The sequence below is a fragment of the Muntiacus reevesi genome, chromosome 14 (assembly GCF_963930625.1).
Source record: "Muntiacus reevesi chromosome 14, mMunRee1.1, whole genome shotgun sequence".
Lineage (NCBI taxonomy): Eukaryota > Metazoa > Chordata > Mammalia > Artiodactyla > Cervidae > Muntiacus > Muntiacus reevesi.
In genome coordinates this window covers 34,104,711-34,126,879 of record NC_089262.1, presented here as the reverse complement: position 1 = coordinate 34,126,879, position 22,169 = coordinate 34,104,711, and the positions used below count along the sequence as shown (strand labels likewise).

At 36.4% G+C, this 22,169-nt stretch overlaps 1 protein-coding gene across 5 annotated transcripts in view; it reads left to right on the top strand.

Annotated features, from left to right (window-relative positions):
• The first annotated feature begins 701 nt into the window (after positions 1 to 701).
• RICTOR (RPTOR independent companion of MTOR complex 2) overlaps positions 702 to 22,169 on the top strand; it is a 118,909-nt gene continuing 97,441 nt past the window's right edge. For 3 of the 5 annotated variants that reach the window (XM_065905123.1, XM_065905121.1, XM_065905119.1), the window contains exons 1-2: positions 702 to 784; positions 956 to 1,003. In XM_065905123.1, coding sequence (XP_065761195.1) covers positions 736 to 784; positions 956 to 1,003 — 97 coding nt within the window. In that variant the 5' untranslated portion in view covers positions 702 to 735. Of the gene's footprint in view, positions 785 to 955; positions 1,004 to 14,130; positions 14,149 to 22,169 lie in introns of those variants that run through there. The other 2 variants (XM_065905120.1, XM_065905122.1) reach the window with 2 other exon arrangements.

The window sequence follows — 22,169 nt, the reverse complement described above, 5'->3', positions numbered from 1 at the left end:
CTTCTTCATCCCGTTCTCGGGTTCTGCTCCAGGCGGTCAAAAACAAAACTTCCACCCGACCACTTCCACTTAAAGAAGCCAGCCTGGCTGAGTGTGTCTTTGAAGATCAAATGCAAGGCTGCTAGCACGGTGGTCTGAGCGAGGTCGGAAAACAAACTTTGTTACGTGTTAACTTGGTTGGAGCAAAGCGATTCTAGGCGGAATTTAGTTACATTAAAACGGTGCAGTGTTTTTTTTTTTTTTATTGTTTTAATAAAATCGTCTTAATTGATGAATAAGGAAGAAGGGCTGTCTATTTCAGGACTTGAAAACAGTCATCCAGGATGGTTTCAGCAGGTGGCCAGTCCGGCGCATCACGGCCTCCTCCCACCTAGCGTCGGTTTAGATTACGGTTTCCGCGGCGGCTGGACGGGAAGCATCTTCCACGCTGCAAATTCGCATCAATGGGATTCCCCTCGTGGGAAATGCCCCCTCCTGGCGGACGTGCTGAGCACGTCGCGGCGCCTTCCACCCTCCGGTTCTGGGACCAGCGCGTCGAAAGCTCTATCTGGATCCCGAGTCGGCATCCTATTCCCTCCGCGCCCCGGGTGAGCCGGCACCACCCGCTGCCCGCCGCCAGCCGCCGCCGAGGGGCGGGAGAGATGCCGCGGGGGGGCAGGCGCGGCGCGCGGGGAGGGGAAGGGGTTCTCGCGCGATTGGGCGAGGTTTCCGGTGTTGTGACTGAAACCCGTCAATATGGCGGCGATCGGCCGCGGCCGCTCGCTGAAGAACCTCCGAATACGAGGTAAGTCCGCTGCAGCCCTCACCCCTCGCCGCCCGGCAACCGCCACCCCTGGCACTTGCCTCCCCCGGGCCCTGGGCGGGGGGAGCGAGCCGAGGCGCTGGTCGGAGCCAGGGCTGCCACCGCTGGCCTGGGAGCGAATCCTAATTGGGGCTATGTGTCTGTTTCGCGCAGGGCGGAATGACAGCGGCGAGGAGAACGTCCCGCTGGATCTGACCCGAGGTAACGCAGGGCTCCAGCGAGGGCGTCTTCCTGGGGAGGAGCCGGGGTTGGGGGCCGCGGGCAGGGACCGACCCCGCACGGGACCCGCGGGGTACGAGAGACAGAGCCCGAGCCCCGCCTGCCGGCCCGCGGGAGCTAGCCGGGGGCTGTCTCCCCGGACCCATCCCCCTTCCCGGTGCCTGCTTTCCTCTCCCCAAGCCCTTTTCCGGGCCTCTGGGTGCTGCGGGTGCCCGGGAGCACCAGGCGGGACTCAGCGGAGTCGCCGACCCTCTGGGTTTTCTAGACCCCGGCGGGGGGAGCGTAGTCGTCCTATCCCAGAGCTCAAGCAGCTGAATCCCAGGGGCGGCCGGAGGGAGGTGGAGGCTGTTATTTAGGTTGCTAGAGGATGTCTGAGGGAAGAGCGACCACATCCTGCCCTCCCCGTCCCCCAGCGCCAAAGCCGGACCTGCTCGGTCCTTTCCGACTGCGTGATGCTTTTCTCCTTGCCCACCGCCCCGGGGGACCCGCAGCATTGATAAGTCGGTAGCGAAACCCAGAGCCCATGATTTCTGCGAAGTGTGTGTGTTTCCCTCTTGTTTCCCTTTCCCGGGCCGCTGAGACTGTAGTTGGCAAAGACCGCCCCCTCACCCTCGCTGCAGGTTCATTGTTTACCTTCTGCAGTGGCGACGGGTTTGTTTACACCTTCGGAACTGGGTAAACCCGGGTTATGTTTTTAAGGACCTAATCCGGCTACAGGCCAGTATATTTTCATCAGTCACCATAACTGGAGTTTATTCGACAATATCTCGCCGAGGATTTGGTAGTTATATATAAGGTTTTTCTTTCCTCTTCCACGGTAAACAAGATTGAGTCTATTGATTCCGATGAAGTCGTTTCACACCCGCTGTAACTTAGCGTGTAACCTGGTTCAGCTGTATAGAACCAGTTTCCTTTTTGAGATTTGAAAAACACTTTAGGAAGTTTAAAAAAAAAAAGTCTTTTTAAACATTCTATATAAAAATTTTAAACTACGTTCTACTTGGCGTGATAACTTATTTACAGTATTTGTTAGATGCGGGCTCATTGTTGAGGATCATTTCTATTTAAAGCATAGCGCATTCTCTAATTTGTTTTATTTTGTATATCATAATGTAAGATTACTGTTTTGTGGACTGAAAGGCTAGTTTTTAATTTAGCTACAGTAAATTTTTGTAACAATATTTTATTCCGAAAGTTCAGGGACTTAGTTTCGGGTGAACAAGGTACTTTTGCGGAGTTTCTACAATAAAATAGGGCTTAAGTAATAGAAATGGCAACTAGTTAGATCACTAATGCACTAAATTAACACATTTTTTCAGCAGATAGGGTTTGAATATTAATGTAGAGAGGTGTAAAACCTCTGACTTTTGTGTGTTTGGAAACTTGACCATAACACGCATATGAAAAGTCTATGTGAAATACATGATTTTCTAGTAAATTTCCTAACAAAATAAGCAAGATTCCCACAGGGCTCAATTTAGCATTTGAGTTTTGTAAAAGATGTAGTTTTAGTGATTTTATTTATATATGTGCATATATGTTTTAGATGAAGGTGAGACGACCTTCGATAGATCTTGGGTCTAATTTGTGCATTAAAAATCTGTTTGGATGTGGTACTAGAAAATGAATTATACTTGTGCTTTAAATTGACTTTGCTGATCTCCTATATGTAGTGGTTTGTCTGGAGTCAAAATTTGGGGTAGTAAAAGAGCTTATGTACAAATTTGAGTTGATACCTTTTGTTTACTCCAATTTTACTCAAGTACAGAGATAGCTGTATATTTACTATTTAGAATGCTATATTCCTTGAGTGTTTAGTAACCATCTGTGTCTATAGGTGTTTCTAGGATAATATCAATACAAAAAGTGCAGAAAACCCTTGCCCTGACAAGATGTATTTCAGTTTAGAATGAAGTATGCACAGCTAGTTGAAACTGATTGCAAAAGCAATATGCAACTAAGAGTGAGAGGACATGTGAGAACTTTTCCTAAGTCTTAAGGAAGTTTTGAATAAGAAAAATAATCTGAGTTAGATTCATTGTATAGTGACTCTATTGTTTGAGAAATTGCTATTCTGACAAACATTCATTGTTAGCAGAAGGCTTGTGGATCTAACATGAAGAAAGTTCATGAGGAATTAAGCTTCTGTAATCATTTGAGAACTGTGGGGCAGTCTGGGTTGCAGCTGAAGGGCAGCTGTTTGTGGATTGGATTACGGCATGTTTTAGATAAAGTTTGAGTAACCGAAAAAATTTCTTAAATGCTAAGGCAGTGTTTGCTCTCATTGTTGTTATTTTTATGTAACCTTTGAGAAAGTCATTGTGTAGCTGTCTAACAAAGTTCATTATAAAATAGAGGCCATGGTCATTGTAATTTCTAGAGGAACCATCAGTGTGTAGTATAAAATCAAATAGTTCTGAGTTGTAATCTCAGCTGGGTGAGTGGGGGCAGTTTATTTAACCTTCATTAGCTCTTGGTTTCTTCAGCTCAAAAAAAAACTAACTTCAGGTTATTCTTGAAGGTTGATAAGAATTTGAGAAGTAAATGAACTAGGCCATATAGTACTCAGAGTGGAACCTAGGACTTTGTGAATGATGTTAACTAAATGTTAGTTGCTTTCCTAAACTATGAAATCAAACTTCTTGATATCACATTTAAAGTATTTCAGATGATTGTTTTGAATATTATGAACTTGTTAACCAGGAATCACTGTATTGAAGCTTTCATTTTTTTTGAGACATACAATTAATTGGGTATAATCTCTCTGAACTGGAGTTCTTTTTTATTGTTTTTCAATTTGTTAAGAAAAGCTTCAAAATATATAAATCATATGTGAATACATGAATATAGTAAGTTATAAGAAACTCTTGTATGTCCCCATCACGTAGTTTGTTTCTTAGGCCCCCACCCCTACTGTGATCATTTTTTTCTTCTTTTCTTGAGAGATAATTGGCATACAGCACTGTTTAAGTCCTTGAATATAACAACTGTAAAAAAAAAACTGTGATATTACCAGTATTAGGTCTAAGTAAAGAACAGTCTATTATTATATGTACTTAAGATAAAATATGGTATTTTATTTTAAAATATTAAATATTCTACTTTATGGTTTTTCTCCGTGATTCCAGAAAATTTCTTGGTAATGAGACTTGGCCATCCTTGCAAACTTCTTGAAGCCCAGGAGAGGTTTAAGTTTCTTTAGTTTTTGTTTTGATGTTGCTATGTTTTGATGATGCTATGGTTTGTATGAAAGTGCTTCAGTTAAAAATTGTTTATGGGTTAATTTTGAGTTCAGAAACTTCATTGTAGGAGAATCTATAGTTGATTTATTGGTAATTGTTGCTGTAAGTTTTGTTCAGGCAATTACTCTACTTAATTGTGAAAGTCCCTGATAACTGCTGTTGGTATCATTCAATGCTGTCTCTGTTTTGCATGCCAAAATTTATTTTGAAACTGAAATGCTTCCCTTAACCACTTCCACTGCAAGGATAGTCTTTTTTTCTTTTTTTTTTTTTTAAAATCAGTCCACTAGGGCATCTCTTCCTGGTACTGAATAACTTGAAGAGAGAGTATTCTTCCTGGAATAAGAAACCCTTACTAGTATAATTTAATTATTGTGTTCAAGGTGAATTACTAGGACATGGAAACATGTATATTCAAATATAAATATAAGAATATAATTTATTAAGTATTGAGTCTTACATATTTTTGACCATTCAATCCTTTTATTTTTCCATTAAGTAGGAATGAAAATGTTGACTGTCTTAGCTGCTCTTTAATACTTAGAAAAGCAGGAAGGTTATCTGAATGATGCAGATTTGAACACTTTGTGTTTTGTGATTTTTTTTCTAGTTAGGTTTAAACTCATGTTTAATCACTTCAGTTAGACGAAACAAACATTTGACGACTTTTTATATCGTAAATGCTGAATTAAGTGCTGGAGGACTAAAGTTGAGGAAGATATTACTCCCTTTTTTGGAGTTTACTGGAACAGATATAAAGGGGTGATTGCATTATGGAAAAATAAATAATCAAACTGTACAAGGAACAGAAGTAGCCTAGAGGAGAGAATGATTAACACTTTGAGGAGAGGCTCAGAGGCAGCTTCACAGAGGGATTGACTTCTTATAAAATAGTAGTGGACATAGTGGAAGGAAATGTGGGCTCTCATGTCAGGAGAATATACCACATCTTGGGAAGAGTAAAGGCAGTAGGAAGAGGAGCTACTCTGTAGGCCGCTGATAGAATCTAAGAGATGATGGGGCACTACACCAGGGTATTGGAGGCAAATTAGGTTGAATATATCTTGAAATGGATGAACCCACTAATTTTTTTCTCCAAATTCTAAACTGTGGAATCCTCCTACCCTGCGTAGAGGAGGATTTTGTTTCTTTTATTTCTTTATTATGAAGATAGAAGCTGTCTAATGTGAATCTACTTGGTCTTCTCCCCTTTATATTTCACCTATACTTGCCTTCTGTTTTCTCGAATCAGAGGATAAAGCATCTCTCTTCGTTTCCAAGACTAAACTGGAAAAGAATTTTATGCTCCTAATTCTGTTTCCCCTAAGATTCTTTGTGGAAGATTTCTTGCTTCTTTACTTCCTGTTAGGTTAATTTTCTCGTATTCAGCAAACATTTGTTGTGTTCTTCCTATGGATCACTTTGCTAGTCATGGGATGATGGTGAGACATATGGAACAATAAAGACAAAGATTTTTAAAACAGTCATTTTTTCATAGGCTCTACACACGGAATAGTTTATCCTCACTCCACAGTTTTCTTTCTTAACTCCTTCAGTCTTGTAAGCACAGCTCTCCCCCGTACTTAAATAGTTTTCTTAAAGGATGCTAGTAACCTCATGCAAAATTCATTGGCATTTTTAAGTTCCCCATTCTATTATTAGTACTACTACTGTATTAATAGTTTTGTTCCAGACAGTAAAAGATATTATTTTACTTAATCTTCAACAACTCTTTCTGTGCATGGATGCTCAGTCATGCCCTACTCTTTGTCACCCTATGGACTGTAGCCTGCCAGTCTCCTATGTCCATTGGATTTTCCAGGCAAGAATATTGGAGTGGAAATTTCTTCTCGAATTTCCTTCTCCAAGGGATCTTCCCTACCTAGGGATAGAACCCTGTCTCTTGTGTTTCCTGCATTGCCAGGCAGAGTCTTTACTACTGTGCCACCTGGGAAGCCCCAACGACTGTTTGAGGTTCTCTTAACCCTGTTTTACAGTTAAAGACACAGGCTTTTAAAATTCTAATGACTGAAACTCAGAAAGTTAAGTTATTCAGCCTTACCTGAATAACTAGTGAGTGACTAACTGCAGATTATGCACTTCTAGCTACTATACTGTTGCTAGTCTTAAAACTCTGTTTCTTTTCCTTAACTCTCATGCCACTCTTTCTCTGTTTACTGGCTGGTCTTCCAGCTCCTTAAGCAAGTGTACCCTAAGGTTCTGTTCTTGACTTTCTTGTCCTCTCTCTTAGTGATGCTACCTTCTGCAGCCTTTTCACACATGGCTTCAAAAAAATCCATGAATTGAGATGGTTACAAACATTACATTTTTATTCATACTTTTTCTTCTAAACTTGTGAAACTTATTAGCGTGTATGTGTGATAGGTAATTGTCTCAGATTGTGGTGTATAAAATTTTGCACCCCAAAACTTACCCATTTTTCACTTTCTTGGTACCACCACCATCCTTTGATATTCAAGCTAGAGACCTATTGCTTGTCTACCTTGTCCATTTGCCATGTTTCCCCAATTTGCCTCTGAAATACCTACTGAATCCAGCTTCTCCTATTTTCACTGTCGTTGGTCTCCTGCACATTATATCATTTGGATGACCTCATTATCTGATTTGGATGATGGTAAAATATTCTTCTCTCTCACTTTTTTCATTTTCTCTGCTATATGATTGCCAGGATTATTTCCCTGAAATCTAGATCTGATCTTCTCATTTCTCTTATTTAAAATAACAACAATACATGTACATTTAATAGTTTCATTTTTGCACACAGTATGAAGTCCAGATTTCCTAGCTTGGCATTGAAGGCCTTTCGTGATTCCAGAATTATTTTCTTCTATACTATCTTAACCATACTATTCTCAGTCAGTCTGTCTCTCCACATAGTTCACTTGGGTAAAGCACTCCCTTCTTTTCGCACAGTGCTTCTCAAAGGGGGGTTGTGGAGAATTTGCTAGTCTAAGCACCTACATTCCCCATTCATGTTGTTTCTCCTTGGAGATTGTGTTGTGCCTTTGATTGTGACTCTCTGCTTTAGTCAGAGAAGACTGTTTGTTATTCCTTGCACATGGCATGCAGTTTCTGTTTACTTTGCATAGGTTGTTTTCAACACTCTTTAGAGAAAATCCTGATTCTTTAAGGTCTATGTCATATGCCACTTCTGGGAAAATCCTTATCATCCCAGTGGGAATTCATTGCTTCCTCCTCTACTTTTCCACATCTTTGTTTATTCCTTTCTAAATATCACTTACTCTTGCCTTATTTAAGTTCTTTGCTCAGTTCTTTTTTCACTGGATCTTAAACATCTTCCTCAGCATATATCATATAATAATAACTGAAACGTGTATTGTAAGGAAGAATGGAGAGAGAGAGATGAGAAAAGGGGCACAATATGAGGGAGAGTAGAAGTAAAAGAGTATTTAAATTTGCAGACTTGACAGTGAAAGCATTGGTGCTAAAAAATGGAGAAATTGTTTTGGAAGTGATGATACTGAGTTCAGCTTTGCACTTTGAGTTTCAGATGGTTGATTCTGTCAGAGATGTGTAAGAGGTAGCAGCAGTTTCTGGCATGAATGTTTTTGTAATTGTTTTTAACTTGTGATCTGATTGTTCTCTCCTTTAGGGCCTTGAGAGAAGGAAGAATGTAAATGGAGAAAAAACTAAAGATCTGAATGTTAGAGTATATGCTGGTTAGAGTGTATGTCACAGCACAGGGATCTATAAAAGGAAAGAGGCCAACAAGAGAAGAAAGCTTAAAAATTAGCAAGATTGTGATCTTTAGCCAAGGGGAGACCTTTGGGTTGAAGGCACGGTGAGCTATAGCATTGAAATTGAGTTCTTGAGAACTCAGTTCTTCTCTCCCTTAATCTGAGGTTGATCTTGGCACGCTTATTTAACCTCTTTAGGCTTCAGTTTCCTGATCTCCAAAATGCATACTACTTTACATACATAGCCCTTTCACCTTCAGTCTTTGTGATTCTCAGATATCAGGGTGTTTCTGGGATATGGAAAGGTTAATGAGAAAGTCTTGTTAAATCACTTGTTAAATTACTGTGAAAAGGATTCCCATAAACAGCAATGAGTACATGTAGGAGTATGGTATTTCATAGTACTTTAAATGTAAATTATAGTCAACTCTCAATTTCCTTTTAAGTGATCATCTGCAGTGACTTGCTGCCTCCTCCCCCTCCCAGGTCTCAGGCCACTGAAAATAGGGCTGTGAAAAGCACAGTGGGGTGAGTGAATGGTTTGCATGCCTGTGTATCTGTACCTCTATCACCAAGCTGAATACAGTCCACTCTCAGTTATCCATAGTTCATAAAAAGGTAAATAATAGTGGAAGAATTCTAAATATATAAATAACTTTATATGTGGTTGGGGAAGATTTTGTGTTCTTTCATCCCCTACTGTAGATTGATGTATCTTTCATTTGAATTGTTAGCATCAATTTTTATTTCTTAAGCAAATGCTCTTAGAATAGTGGATGTAAACAGGCTGAAATATTTATTAGGTAATCCACAGATGACCAAGTGAGAGTTGACTGTTAATGCTTTTGGATCATCCGTTGTTCTGTATTATCTGTGCTTCTTTTGTTACTGTGCCCGGGTTAAAGCTGGATAGCTGCTTCAAAGTTACATTGCTAGGATGAATGTACTCAGAAGATTATACAGATGCCAAACTAAATTGAAAATAATTATGTAAAACTAGCTAGATATAACATTCGTGCATTCAGAATCATCAGATTCAAAGAGAACCTAAACCTAAGTACATTCTTAATATTCCTCTTATGGAGTTGTCTAGCCAGACATATTGCATAAACTGAGTGATGTGACTAGTAATGACAAAATTTATATAAAATATAATAAAATTGAGGATGTACCAAGGCTTCAAACATACCTGTTCGAGCATTCAGTTGAGATTAGTAAGCAATATATAAGAGTTTTTAACCTTAATTACCTGAATTTTAAAGAACCTGGCCTCTTCAATTACTTTGCCACTTTGTTTATCCTAAAATGTTGAAGAATTTGGATTTGTAATGGTTTGTTAATATTAAGTCAGCATATTTTTGTAGTAAATGTTAATGTGAATCAGGAAGGCATAATACTTGGCTTTACAGAGTTTATATTATGGTTAGGATATACCTGTATCAGGACATAGTATTTGAAGCACCTGCCAGTTATCTTTATAAAGGAATCCAAAGCTAGAGGAATTCAGGGAAAAAATGGGAGATAGATAAGGAATGACCTAGAGGGGAATCCTCATCAAATTGTTGACACCTGTAAGACCTTTGCATAAAAGGGTAGTGTTTAAATAAAAATTGTACTTTCTTTTCCGAACTAACATATTCCTGGTGTATTGTTGAGAAAAAATTGGTGATGAACTTTGTATATAAATCTACTGAAGGCTGATTATATTTCAGACCAGCGCTTTTCAAACCTTTGAAGGTAGTGCTTGACTAGACTGAGAGATTTTAGATATGTTGTAAAGTAATTGTGTGCTTCTGATTATGAGTATATAGATGTTTGGCTGCATTCCAAACCTAAGCATAAATAATTTCTTTCCACTGTTTTGTAGTATATCTCCCCTTCATTAATATTACATGTTCAAAGGGCTCTGTAAATTTGTATCAAACTTACTTCTAGATACATGCAGTTTGGAAGTAGATACCAGAAGTGTTTTTATTATTTTCCACATTAAAATGACTGACTTTAAACGTATTAAACGTTTCTGACTTTAAACATGTACCTGATGGTGAAAGAGAATATTTGAAATTAAAATTATCCTGAGAAACATGGACTGTTTCGTTGCCAAATCCAGACATCCTACCCTCTGGTTATTTGGGTAAAGGATGAACAGTGTTTGGGGAAATCTAACACCCCATTAAAAGGAGCAAGACAAGAGTTGAATTGCCACTTGCAGGGATTGCAAGTAATCTTGTTCAGAACCCAGTGTAATTTCATGTGTTTCTTACAATGAATAAATGGTGAAGAGACACAGAAGCTGTAAACAAAGAAGATTGCCAAGTAATGTACTTTTTTTTTTTTCTTACTTAGACGAAACAGCTTGCCAGATAAAAGTGTATTTAACTGTTTTTAGATGTGTATACATATATATTTTTTATCAATAATTTCATATTTTGAGAAATCACATCTTAATATTGCTAGTTATTTTCATGCTTAATGTTCATCCCTCATATAGTAAAACTTTTAATTCCCTTGGTTTTTCTTTCACTCACAATTCTGTATAATATACTCCCTAACCTTCACCACAACCCCATCACCACCAACCCCCTCCCCCCAAGAAAAAAAAAGAAAAACTGAGGGGAATAGAGTCGCAGAAAGAGTGAGAAGACTCCAGTGGTTGGAGGTAGGTGAGCTATGAACTCTAACCTCTAGCTATGTGGCACTATCTGGGGTAGCAAGTGGAATATTGTGGAATGTTTTATTTAACAGTATGTTGTAGATATGATTTTATTCATATCTGTCACAGATCGCTAGTATAAAGTCATGATAGTGGGGTATTTGAATGCAAATACCTTTATACCTTGTTTATTTAGAGTGATTTGTGATTTTATTGCTACAGGTTGTAATTTGTGTTATTTTGAATACTATAATGTTGTATAAAGTGGATTGGATTAATTCTTATATTGTATAGGATTTTGTACTTCATGTAGGAATAATTCTTAACATAAAATTTTATAACTTTGTAATGAGCTAAATTTTAGATTGGCATAGTCTTAAATCACTTTGTATTTTTAATAAAACCTTAAAATAGCCCTTTTTTGTCATGGGAGAATTCAGTGTTGTGTGTTCATGTTTCCACATTGTTTTGAATATGTAAGTATATATTGTTTTACCTGGCAGAATGAAGAAATTTTAAAAAATGCTGGTTAGTTTTCAAAAGGAAATAAAAAGCTTAAGAGATTTGGATAAACTGTAGCAGTTACCTTTTGCTATATTATTGTTTCTTGTAATAGTTGTTTTGTTAATAAAGTTTTGATTTAATTTTTGAGTCCTAGGAAATTTCTCTTACTTAGATCAGTAATTATTTCTATATTATAAAAGTGTCTCAAAAAAGTATAATTATTTTTAAAATAAGTCTATTGCCACTAAATATTCACCTGGGGTACTTGAATTTTAGTGGATTTGGGGGAAGTATGTGTGTGTATAAATATTATGTCTATTTTTAGCATATTTGAAGTTACTTTAGAAATTTTTTTTATGTTACTGTGATGTAAAATAGAAACTGTAACTGTACTTGTTAACACTATATGGAAAGTAGGGATAAATGGGTTGTGATTATAGGAATTAAAGGGCTTTACTGTCAATAACATATGAACTGTAGTGAGTAAACTTTGATGATATATACTTTAAATTTTTATTGACATCTTTTGGAGTGCTTTCTTTTGCATCTTGGTTGTTTTCAAGACAGGTAATTGCTTCATAGCATAGTTCAAGGTAGGTGAGATATGAGTTGATAAAGTTATTATATATGTCTACAACTTGAATAGTAGGATTATATGTATAAGATAGATAATAAGGTAAAAAATATATAAAATATATTGCCTTACTAATATGGACAGTGTGGTATGTGGTACTAATGTGGACAACATTGAATAACATGCTTTCCCTGGTGGCTCAGTGGTAGAGAATCCATTTGCTAATGCAGGAGACACAGGTTTGATCCCTGGGTCAGGAAAATCCCCTGGAGAAGGAAATGGCAACCCACTCCAGTATTCGTGCCTGGGAAATCCCATGGATAAAGGAGCCTGGCGAGCTGCAGTCCTTGGGTTCGCAAAGGAGTCGGAGACCATTTACTGACTAAACAATTGCTTGATACATAAACAGTCTGAAACTGTAAGCACCTGAGCTTTGGAACCTTGCCTCATGGAAGGTTTTTCACTTTGGACAAACTGCCTTTTCTGACCATATTTTTTCATCTCTATTGGAGGAGTTAGTGAAATGTTTGTAAAATATTACAGTTGGCAGGTAGCTATAAATAGATATTAGGTGTTTTTTACATGGTCAGTTAAAGCAAAGGAGATGAGGGAGAGTTTTAAGTGTGAACTGTAAAAAAAATGGGACATTGTTTCAGCTTTGAGTAGTTGTGGTTAAATCAAGACAAATAGGGCATAAATAAAAGACAAAGTATTTTACTGAGAGCAGAATAAGAAAAAGAATTTTAATATTCATTTTGGGTTTGTAGAATGGGGATAATGTAGAGTACAGTACTGAAAAACTGTGTGGAGCTGTTAAAACCTCTTTTTTGTTGTTGTTAAAATATTTACTATAGTAAGAAAGCAGTAAATGTTATTTATAATTGAAGAAAATGTAGATCTGAGAGTTGTCATAAATTTACAGTTCTATGAAAGTTAACAAATTGAACATATTGATAATCAGAACCCAGGTCAAGAATCAGAATATTGCAATGCCCTAGAAGTTCCCATTCTGTCTCCATTTAGACACTACTTCCCCCATCAAGGACAGCACTGTTCTGACTTCTAATACGATAGATTAGTTTTGCCTGTTTTTGAAGTTTATGTGATTTTCCCCTGCATTACATATACCCTTTTGTATGTAGCTTCATTTGCTCATTAGTATGTTGTATCACTGTGTTGTATGTAAAGTCGAAGTTATTTTAATCCAAGTCTGCTTGTGTGTGTCAGGTGTATCATGATATATAGGATTTTTTTAATTTGAAAGGGAAGTGAATTTGTATGATTAAATAGAATTTGGAATAATTCCACTAATTCCAACTTTAAAAAAACTTTTAAAATCGTTTTCTGAATATGTCTTTTTTTCCTCTTCAGTCTGACCTTTTGATAGATTTTAGGCATTAACACATCTGGATAGGTGAATTTTTTTCTTTAATTTTTTTCAAAATGACTGTTTAAAGAAAAATTAATAGATCACTATATGGAGTTCAAAACTACCAGTTAGAAAGTTGGAAAAACTAGAATTCCAATCCAATGAAAGTTTTGTGTTGACCTAATTAAATTGATAGAATGATTATGAAAATTGGCTTTAGTATTTTTTATGGAGAAAAAGGGTAGATGGTAAGCGTTTCTTGGATCTCACTGCAATAATATTTTCAGTGGAAGACCTCATTAATAGTTACAAAGTATCTTCATGTGATTGTTTCTCTGTTTTTCCCTTGTTTTTTCAATTTCTTTCATTGATTTCTATTTCTCTTATTCCATTTCTAGTCTTCTGGTGACTCTGCTGTAATAAGACATGCTATAGAAATGGACTAGTTTTTCTTTTCCTGTGTATACTTGATAGTGTTTCCTATTTCTTGATTTAAGATAAGTTTTAATTGTTTTTTATTTGTTTTTTACTCAATCCTTTACTGAATTTTAGGTTTTTTTCCTCTGAGTTGGCAGTGCTTTGTGAGGAAGATTCTACTGCCCATCTCTTGGTGTGCGTATCCGCAAGAAAGTAGAAGAGAGTATTGCATAGGAAATTGATTAAATACTTGACAGCAATTTGGCAACATGTGCTTAGTATAGATGCTGCTGCTTCTACGTCGCTTCAGTCGTGTCCGACTCTGCGCGACCCCATTCCTGGGATTCTCCAGGCAAGAACACTGGAGTGCGTTGCCATTTCCTTATCCAATGCATGAAATTGAAAAGTGAAAGTGAAGTCGCTCAGTCCTGTCCGCCTCTTAGAGACCCCGTGGACTGCAACCCTCCAGGCTCCTCCGTCCATGGGATTTTCCAGGCAAGAGTACTGGAGTGGGGTGCCATTGCCTTCTCTGTTAGTATAGATGAGTAAAATAAAATAACATTTTACTTATTTCAGTATGCAGAAACAAGAGTAAATGTGAAAGTGAAGCAATATTCAACTATACTGAAGGTGAAGAAGTTTTGAGGAAGTGAGTTTTCTAAACATTGTAATTTTAAAGATATTAATATTCACTCCACTTAAAATATTCTTATGCATATACTCTTTGAAAGTATGGAAAACAGTGACTTTGTAATTCCCTGAAGGTGGGAACATTTAATAACCTTGGAATATCCTTGTTTATTCTGAGTCTAGAATATTTAGTTCGCTGAACCAGATTTTAACTGTGTGGATTATTAGTTACCAAAAGAATGCTTGTTTTTAGTCGTGAATTTTGAGTGATTGCTTGTTTGATTTTATTAATTAGGAATGGTTAAATGCAGTAAATCTATATTTTTAACCATGCTTTTCGGGACTATATTATTTACTGCTCTTGTAATACTGGTACTTAGTTTTTTTTCCAGACTATTTTTAATGACTTTTCCTAGCATAGAGCTGAGCTACTGTCGTAAATTGCTGGCTCGCTAACATGATCAGAACTTGGTCTAAATGATATTTTATCAAAACATTACCAGTTGTGTGAAGGATTTATCAAATGATGTGTTGTTTAGCAGACAGTCTAGAAATTGTTTGTTATGAAGTAGATGTTTTCCTTCTAAGCAGTCCTCTTGAAAGGGCACGTACTTGCTTTAGCGATGATGTCACTGTTAAAACTATTTCAAAAATTCTGCTTCTGAAGATTACTAAAGCTTATAATATAGACTTTGAGACTGGTATTTGGTTTCTTCTTTGGGATGAATTGGAGTTCAGGAAGTGGTTAAATATAAATTGGGTTCAAGCGTAGTGGGAATTCCATTTGATTTATTCACTCATTAATTTGAAAAGAATTCATTGAGCATCTGCTGTATTTTAGCATTGTATTAAATACCAGAATATATATGACAAAATAGATTTTCTTAAAAATGCACAACCACTATATGTGATGACTGCCATTATAATCTAGTTAGTGACTTCTTCACAACTATTCTCATTTCCTGAGTCTTCCTTTTGTTCATTATATTTGGGAAAACAGCCACTCTTTATTCATTCCTACTCTTATTCTCTTCTCAGAGCCTTTGTACTTATTACATTCTGTCTAGATTATTCTTCCCCTAATCTCAGTAGGCTTGCTCTCTAACTTCATTTAACTCTGTTCAAATACCACTTTATCAGTGAGTCCTTCTCTGATCACCACTTTATCAGTGAGGCCTTCTCTGATCATCTTTTGTAACCATCATCTCCATCATGTTACATTTGGTTTTGTTTTCTTCCATAGCTCTTGTCACTGTTGCCAGTTGCAGTATTATTTATTATCTCCCTGGAATGTAAGTTTTGTGAGGACAAGCACTTTGTGGTGTTCACGATTGTATCCTCCATGCCTGGCAAAGCCCCAGTATATGTGCTTGATAAGTGACCATAAATCATTTATTGGCTGAATAAATGACCATCAAATTTGTCTTTAGTTTGAGGGCTCCAGACCAATTTTTTCAACAACTTACTCAAGTGTCTTAACCATGTGGTCATGTATATCAAGCTTTCTATGTTTCACACTTAATGATTACCTTACTCTTATAAAAATCTTTCTGTATTTTCCATCTGGGTCTTCAGCGCATTACTTTAATGGGCCAAATCACCCAAGAGAACACCCAGGAAACATTCTGACCTCATTCCTTGTCCTTTTTCTGCATGTGAAATCTGTGACCAGATGTTAATGATTTTATCTTTGAAATACTGAAAACTTTTTTATTTTTTATAAGCACTAGGAACTTTATTTGATATCCTGTGATAAGCCATAATGGAATAAAATATGAAAGAGAATACATATATTTATAACTGATTCACTTTGCTCTATAGCAGAAATTAACACAACATTGTAAATAGACTATACTTCAATAAAATTAAAAATAAAACAAAATATGTTATTTTAGTTGCTAAGTCATGTCTGACTCTTTTGCAACCCTATAGACAATACCCCAATAGGCTCTGCTGTCCATGGAATTTCCCAGGCAAGAATACTAGAGCGGTTTGCCATATCCTTCTCCTTGGATAAATCTTTTTTTCCGTTTCTATTGCCGTACCATTACAGAGGCCTCATTTTCTTTCTTGGGTGATTGCATTGACTTCATAACTACTATCCCTATTCTAGTTCTATCGTTTTCCAAACTGTTCTCTTCACTCTAACTAGGAACACATTTTCTACAAAGTTAATGTTTACTTTCTCAGCTGGGTTGAATATCTTCCTTATTTGAGCTTCTATAATATACTGTATATTACCTTCCTTATAATATTGATGTAATTTGTTTACTCCTGCCTCCCTTAGTCATAGTTGACAAATATTTATTTACCTTTACTATGTGCTGGGTAATTTTCTTTTGCTGGTGATTCAGTGGTGAAAACCTGGACTACTTCCACTAAGGAGTTTATGTTCTAGTAGGGATAACATAGATAAAAGCAAGTCAACCCAGAATTTTAAGTAGAAATAAATGCTCAAAATAATGTAAAATTGGAGTACGCAAAAGGTAGTTGATAGGTGGTTGGGGGATTGTCAGGGAAAACTCTGATATTTAGTTAATTCAGGACTAACAGGGAGACAGCAAGTGAAGATGTAGGGGGAGAGTCAAGTGGAAAGAGTATATAATACCAAGGCCCAGAGATAGGAAGGAACCATAGATAGAACGTGCTTGGGGAGAGGGAGAGTGGAGAACTAGAAGCCAGAAGAGGTAGGCAGGAAATAGTGTAGTTGAAGTTTATTGGTATGGAAGCTTGAAGCTTAGTAAGTACTGAGAGTTTAGAGGTAGCAGAAACTTTAGAGATCACTTAAAGTTGTGAGACTTAAGAAAAGAAAAGGGCTTTCTAAATATTATAGGTACATCAGTGATGAGGAGACTTGTAACAATATTAAGAAGGTTGTTTGAGATAAACTTGTCAAACCCTGCCTCCTTTACCCCAGTTGATTTTATTATATGCTTACAGACTCATGCAGAGATAAAATAGAAATTACAAATTGAAACAGTATTACTTCAGACCTTACTGGTAATTTGTGCATTAACCACAATTTACTTTTATGATGCTGTGAAAAAAATATTTTTAATACTATCAAATTAAACTATTTTGCTTAGAAAACTGACATTTCTTTTTCGAAAATATACATTCATAATTATTCTGTGAAATGAAAACTCAGTTTGTAATAGGGAAGATCTTGATCCAAATTCTTGCTCCATAATCTGCAGGGAAATGCCTAACTTGATATTTAATTTTCTGAGCCTCAGTTTTCTTTATTGTGGGAAGGGTTATATTAGGCTGGTACAAAAGTGATTTTGCTTTTGCATTGTTGAGCTTCACCGTTTGATATTAGAATACATTCTTAAATGTGGCTATATTACACATCATTTCAATGTGAATTTCTTGCTTTACATTTTTTTGCTAATGAATTATTACTTGCTGTTTATTTTATATGTATTATAGACTATGGAAATGATGTTAGACGAGAAGCAAATTCAGGTGATTTTCTTATTTGAGTTCAAAATAGGTCATAAGCAGTAGAGATTACTTGCAACATCGACAGTGCATTTGGCCCAGGAACTCCTAATGAATGTACAGTGCAGTGGTGGTTCAGGAAGTTTTGCAAAGGAGACGAGAGCCTTGAAGATGAGCTCAGTGACTGGCCATTGGAAGCTGACAACTACCGACTGAGAGGATCATTGAAGTTGATCCCCTTATAACTATGCGAGAAGTTGCCTAAGAACTCAGTGTTGACCATTCTTTGGTTGTTCGGCATTTTAAGCAAATTGGAAGTTTGATAAGTGGTTGCCTAATGAGCTGACCACAAATCAAAAAGATCATCATCTTGAAGTGTCATCTTCTCTTATTCTATGTAGCAACTATGAACCATTCTGGATTGGATTGTGACGTGTGACAAAAAGTGGATTTTATACAACAGCCAGTGACAGCAAACTCAGTGGTTGAACCAAGAAGCTCCAAAGCACTTCCAAAAGCCAAACATGCCCCAAAAAGGGTCATGGTCACTGTTTGGTGGTCTGCTGCCAGCCTGATCCACTTCAGCTTTCTGAATCCTAGCGAAACCGTTACATCTGAGAAGTATGCTCAGCAAATCAATGAGATGAAATGAAAACTGCAAACCCTGCAGCCAGCATGGGTCAGCAGAAAATGGCTCAGTTCTTCTGCATGACAGCATCTGACCACATGTCGCACAAGTGCTTCAAACGTTGAATGAATCGGGCTGCAAAGTTTTGCTTTATCTGCCATATTCACCTGACCTCTCACCAACTGACTACCACTTATTCAAACATCTTGACAACATTTTGCATGGAAAATGCTTTCCAAGAGTTTGTTAAATCCTGAAGCATTGATTTTTATGCTACAGGAATAAACGAATCTATTTCTCTTGACAAAAATGGGTTGATTGTAATGATTCCTATTTTGATTAATAAAGATGTGTTTGAGCCTAGTTATAATGATTTAAAATTCGGGTCTGAAACTGTAATTACTTTTACACCAACCTAGTAATGCTCTGGCATTTACAAGATTATTACAGTATAACATGAAAAAATTTGTTCAAAGATCCTAGCATAGTGTCTGTCAAGTATTAGGGTGAAAACCCAGAAGGTAAATGTTATTAAATAAATGATAGCGATTTATTCATTCTTTTAATCTTGGACATTTGGTCATTTGTAGTTCCTTGCTCTTATAAAGAGTAATTTTATATATAGTCTTGTATATGAATTCTGGTACTCATACATAAGTTACTCTAGGTTGTATAATTTGGTGTAGAATTACTGCTTATATGAAAAAAATTATATATCATAGTAGAGATATGTTAGAGTTGTTCTTGATCCACATACTTGGGATTATCAGACTTTCATTATGAAAAATTTTGGTCATAATATGTAAGAAAATATAAGGAGCCCTCATATATTCCTTATCCCCCTTCAACTATTATAAACATATAGGGCAGTCTTACTTCATTTGTATATTTTCCTTTTTTCTTTGTGGATAATTTTAAAGCAAACCTAGGCATATATTATTTTCATTTGTAAATACATCTGTGTATTTCTAAGGGATAAGGACTTTAAATATTTTTAACTGCAATACTATTAGCACAACTAAGTAAATTAGTAGTAATCCTCTTTAGATCATCTAGTATTTAGTGTTCAGATTTCCTATCTTACAGATAGGAAATTTTGAGTCAGGATTCATACACTTTTGGTTTAATTTTTTTTTTTTAATATATATCACATTGCTTTTCTTTCTACATAATTTGTCATTTCAGATTATTATTTCTTTTGCCTTTAAATATCTTGGGAAAAAATGTGTTTAGATGGTTGGTTGTACTATTTTGAAATTCATTGTATGTCCTGATTCTAAGTTTTTGAAGAATTTTGAAAAGTTCTCAATCTTTGGGGTTTTGAGTATTGCATCTCCTACATTTTTTCTTATCTTGTTTAGGAATTCTTATTAAGTGCATGTTAGACTTCTTATTATCATTCTTGTTTTTAAAATTCTTTCATGTATTTTGTCTGCTTTTTTCTTGGGGATCATATACATATCATCTGCAAATACATCTTCCAGTTCATTAGTGATACATAATATCTTTAGATACATCTTTCAGTTCATTAGTTCTCCCCACAACTGTATCTTTTATCCCCCCATTGAGTTTTTAAAATTTCAGTCATGGTCTTTTTATTTTAAGAAGTTCTGCTTAAATGATTGTAAATTTTGAATCTTATGTTTCTGGTCCTTTCTTTCTTTTAAACCAAAAATTTGCAAGTTGTAGCTTGAAGATCTTGTGATGTAAGGCTTACAGAGCTGCGTTTCTAATAATCTTATTCAGACATAGACATGCTCATTTAATATTGTCTATACCTGCTTTGGTGCTACTGTTACTGAGTTAATTACTTATAAAAGAGACCTTATATTTATAGCTTTCAAAGCCCAAAATATTTAGTCTGACCCTTAATGGAGCAAGTTTTCCAAACCCCCTGCTGTAGTTTCTTTTTTAGTATTTATTTATTTGGCTGCACTGCGTCTTAGTTGTGGCAAACAGGATCTTCATTGCAGCACACGGGATCTTTAGTTGTGGCATGCGGGGTCTTCTTCGCTGACCAGGAGTTGAACCTGGGCCCCCTTCATTGGGAGCGTGGAGTCTTAGCCACTGAACCACAAGGGAAGTGCCCCCCCTCACTTTAGATATATAAAATATTATTTCATTGTTTGCATTATGTATATGGTAATTCTAATATTTAAAGACTTTTTAGCTTTTTGTTTTGTTTGTTTCTGTTGATACTGACTTGTTTTCATCTTTCCTTCTGTGTTTATAACCAAGGTAAGGGTGGATTCTTAGTTGGAGTGGTGGTTAATGGTTGAATTTGCCTCTGCTTCTTGTCCGGGAATATGGTAGGCCAAGGAATACTTTAAATTAAAATTTTCTCGTTGAGATTTTTTTGATTGTGCAAAAGAATGTATCTAGGTTCCAGAGACACCTGCAGTTGGCTTCAGAGTCTCAGGGAAGTCTCCTTTTATTTTTCAGCTTTACCTAGAAATACTTTTCTTTGCTCTCTGCCTTTGTTGAATAAGTGTTCTAAGTGTATCCAGACTCACAGAATGAAAGCAGATGGTCAGCATAAACCCATACTGTTTGTATAAATGGTTTAGGGCCAGGAAGTCACTCTTACCAGTTAGGATGGTAGAAACATTCCCTGAGTTTGTTTCCAGATGTAAGCCAACAACCTACCTGGTAAGCAGACCTTTTTAAGGAAAAGCAGTGGGCCTGTTAGGTTAGCTTTTTATGCATAAATGTACAAATGCAATACCTGAGGATGTTGATTGAATGAGTCAGATTGGGAAGGTATGGGAGGGTGCAAGATTCTACATTTCTAACTTGCTTCGAGGTAGTACTCATTTTGGTAGTTCACAGATGTACTTTAGTAGCCAGGTAGCTGCCCTGAAGCAGAAGTCGTTCTTTCCAATTTTTTTTTTTAATCAGTAAATTTTTATTCTGAATTGATAGAAAAGTTATTTGTTGGGGATTAAATTCTCTCTGGTGACAAGTTTTTTCCTTATTGAACTTTACTCAGCTTGACTAAGGAGATCTAAATTTGTACTTCAACATTGGCAGTGTCACTGGGAGAAAGACAGTTTCGATGACTTTGTTGTAGAAAAGAATGCAGAGCCTGGGATGTTGGTAATATTAATTGTACAGACCCATAGCCTATTATCCACAGTTCTGAAACACCAAAAACTCTGAAAATGAAAGCTGTTTTTTGTAAATAAAGTGACCTGACAAAACCTAACCTGACCTAAACTTATTTGGCAGCAAAACCTGACCAGAATTTGTATTATCTCAGTGTGTCTAACCAGCATGTCAGACAAAGGCTCTTCTGAAGGTCCTGTAGTAGAAGTATGTAAAGCAGTTATATTTAAAGGCATTATCAGAAAGCATAAATAAATATAAAAATATTAGCAGTTAGTGTGATCATATTCAGACGTGCTGTTCATGCAAGAGATAACCAAAGAAGTGCTTTGTATTGTTATATTTATATTTTATATTGTTTTATATTGTTATATTTATAATAGTTCAGAGCTTTTTAAGGTTAAATTCAAACAACATTTGTAAATTTACTTTTAGATTTTGATTATTGGTGCTAATTCAATTATTTATGCGTGCCAGAGTGAAATGTATGGAAGAATAATAACAAGTAATAAATTTTTAATTAGAGAGTTTTTTTACATTTGTATTACACAAAACAATTGTATATTATGGCATTTTTGCATAATTAAAATCACCATTGACCAAGGTTCATGAAAAAGCTTAATGTATCATGTGTTTCCCTCATGTCTGGGACTCCAGATTAGTCAATATGTTTTTGTCTTGATAATTTTGATGAGGTGTGTCTTCTTTGATGTGTATAAATGATTTTACTGAGCCATAAAAAGCATAAACAGGATACTACATGTGGTAATATCCACAGGGCACTGATTCAGAACTTAGTTGTACATGAAAACAAGATACTACTGTGATGCAGTCTGTATAAGATGGCTCAGTGGTATTTGTTG